Source organism: Urocitellus parryii, chromosome 6 (assembly GCF_045843805.1).
Source record: "Urocitellus parryii isolate mUroPar1 chromosome 6, mUroPar1.hap1, whole genome shotgun sequence".
Lineage (NCBI taxonomy): Eukaryota > Metazoa > Chordata > Mammalia > Rodentia > Sciuridae > Urocitellus > Urocitellus parryii.
In genome coordinates, this window is record NC_135536.1 from 115863631 (window position 1) to 115866128 (window position 2498).

The following is a 2498-nucleotide window of genomic DNA, read 5'->3' on the forward strand; positions in this document are numbered from 1 at the left end:
GCCTTCAGAAGGATACAGATACTCATGATAATCTTCCATTTTAGAATAAAAGCACTGAGAGAAGGGATGGGATTATTCAGTTCAGGAACAATGATGTCCTAAGTATCTGGTAGATCTATCTGTGCGAATACTTTCCCAATCCCATCCTTACCCATTCTCCAGGCCCCAGCCCCATCACATTCACCAGGTTAGAACTTTGTGCTCAGTCATAACCCTTTGCTCAAGGTTCTTCTGGCCTGGAATACCCTCCTCTCAATCCCAGCTAATTATACCTACCACCTCATTTTAAATGGCTCCTGGAAACTCACTTCCTTGTGAAAGTGTTCTTTGATTTCTCTCACAATTTAAACATTTACTGGACGTACTATGTGCCAGACATTTTAATGTACTTTGGCATAAGTTTTTGAATCTTGTCTCACCAATTTTGAGGGTCTTCTCTGGTCTCTTCTACCTAGCACTGGTCGATTCATGGAGCCCCAGCCTCCCTTGAATATGATCAGAATGATCATCTTAGATGTCTACTGGCACAATTTTCCACAATTTGATATTTTCGTTGAACTACAGTTCTACAGTAGACATTTTTGGGATGAATACCTAATATAGCCAAAGGAAGGATTACAGATGAGCCAGGCCCTAGAAGTCAGCTGAGTGAAGGGGTGAATGGACTAAACCTGGGAGTGCCTGAGAGGACAGCAAGCAGTAGGATAAGGGCAAGAGGAAATGGAGTGTGTGATCAAAGTGTTGGGCAAAAACAAAAGGTGGGTGTCTGCAGAGATTTGAGGGGGCTGTCCCAAGGCAGCTCTTTCAGGGCGGGGTAACAAGATCGGGCAGGTGTGACTCACCTGATAAGTTAGGACGGGGCCAAGGACCCGAACCGAAGAGCACTTTACGGTAGCGTAGGAAGGCCTCATCGAGGACAGAGCAGCCCGGCTGCGCGGCGGACCTGCTGTGGTACCGAAATTGGAATTTGTAGGGGGAAAGGTTGTAGTACCGGTGGGAGGTTTGGATGTACTGGGGCCAGGGCCATAGGGCCGTTGCCCAGGTCGCCAACGCTGCCGCCAGCAGCAGCGGAAACCAAAGCCTGGGGCCTGCCATGGCTCGCCGGTGACCCCTCCCTACAGCGGGCTGAGCCACGTGAGAGCCTGGTCAGGTGAGCGGCGCCCGCGTGACAATCGGCGTGTCACGTGACCCAGACGTCTCATTCTCGGCGACCGGGGCTGGACAGTCTCGCGGCCTGGATGTGGAGCTCCAACTGCTTGCGACCCATGGTGCGCGACATCGGCCGCGGCTCCCCGGGGCTGACGACTCACGGCCTGGGGAAGCAGAGAATGGCCGATCACCACCGAGGCCGCGACTCTATACTAGAATTACCAAGCGCGCTCCATTGCGGAAGCGCAGGACCTACGTAGGGGGCTGAAGGGAAAAGGCCCCGCTAGGGCGCGACCTGGACGGGGAGTCAGCGCTCTCCCGGCCTCAGGGGCGTTCCAGGCCAAGGTAACCGAAGATTAGAGCCACAAGACCGTTCTGTAAAATGCTGGGTGGCTAGAAGAAGCTGGAATTCGGTGGACTGGAGTGTTCTGCTAGAGAAGGGATCATAAGGTCACAACAATGTGATCTACTTATGACCTGAAAAAAAAAATGTGTACTTTTAAAGCAAACTTGAGGCATCCATTGCCTGCCTGCACGTGGTGCTCTTCCCTTCACCGTTAATTATGAATCTCCTAGTTGACTGCCCTCAAATCCCCTCCCTCCAGACAAAATTCTACATACCCTGGTGGGTATTTACTGCCAGCAGCGGAGATACTGCTGGGACCTAAAGCAGGAAGGAGAATGCCCAGAAGTAATGACAGAGGCTTCTTCCTGCTGGGGCTGACTTAGAAAGTCCAAGAACCAGAACTTAATTCTGTGGACCGTTGAAAGTCATCCCAAAGATCTGTGTTTTAGAAATTATAGGCTCAATACTTGGATAGATAAAAAACCAGTTAGGAGGCCCTTTTTATAGGAGGTAGAGACTAATGAGAGCCTGAACTACAGCACTGGGGAAGGAAGAAAGCTGTAGGTCCAGGAAATAGGTATCCAGAAAAGTGGCTTGAGGAGTGGTCAGTCAGAATTCTACAGATAGTTATTAAGTCAGACTCCAATCTTCCTTGTTCATCACTATATTATTACAGCATAGTTGAGTGCTGCCAAGTCACATACAAAATTGTCTCTACAGTCTTTGGGTTCCAAAACTTGAAACAAATTCCATCCAGGCCCTGAAAATGAACAGTACCTTAGGAATTTGTGGGGCAATATTAAAAGTTCTAACATACAGCAAGTTGAATCCTCACTGCAAAAGGAAATAAAAACTATGCTATGGTTTGCCATCACTTGGCTAGTAAGTACTTTTAAATTTTTTAAATAACTGACTTTGAGGTATTGGGGATCAAACCCAGGGATATATCATCCCTGAGCTGCATTTCCAGCCCTTTTTATTTTTATTTTTAGACAAGGTCTTG

The 2498-nt window shown here is 48.5% G+C and overlaps 1 protein-coding gene across 1 annotated transcript in view; it reads right to left on the reverse strand.

Annotated features, from left to right (window-relative positions):
- The window catches only part of Hexa (hexosaminidase subunit alpha), a 25969-nt gene extending 24852 nt beyond the window's left edge, over nt 1-1117 (reverse strand). Inside the window, exon 1 of the mRNA XM_026387788.2 lies at nt 843-1117. Coding sequence (XP_026243573.2) covers nt 843-1095 — 253 coding nt within the window. The 5' untranslated portion in view covers nt 1096-1117. The remainder of the gene's footprint in view (nt 1-842) is intronic.
- Between the last annotated feature and the right edge of the window lie 1381 nt (nt 1118-2498).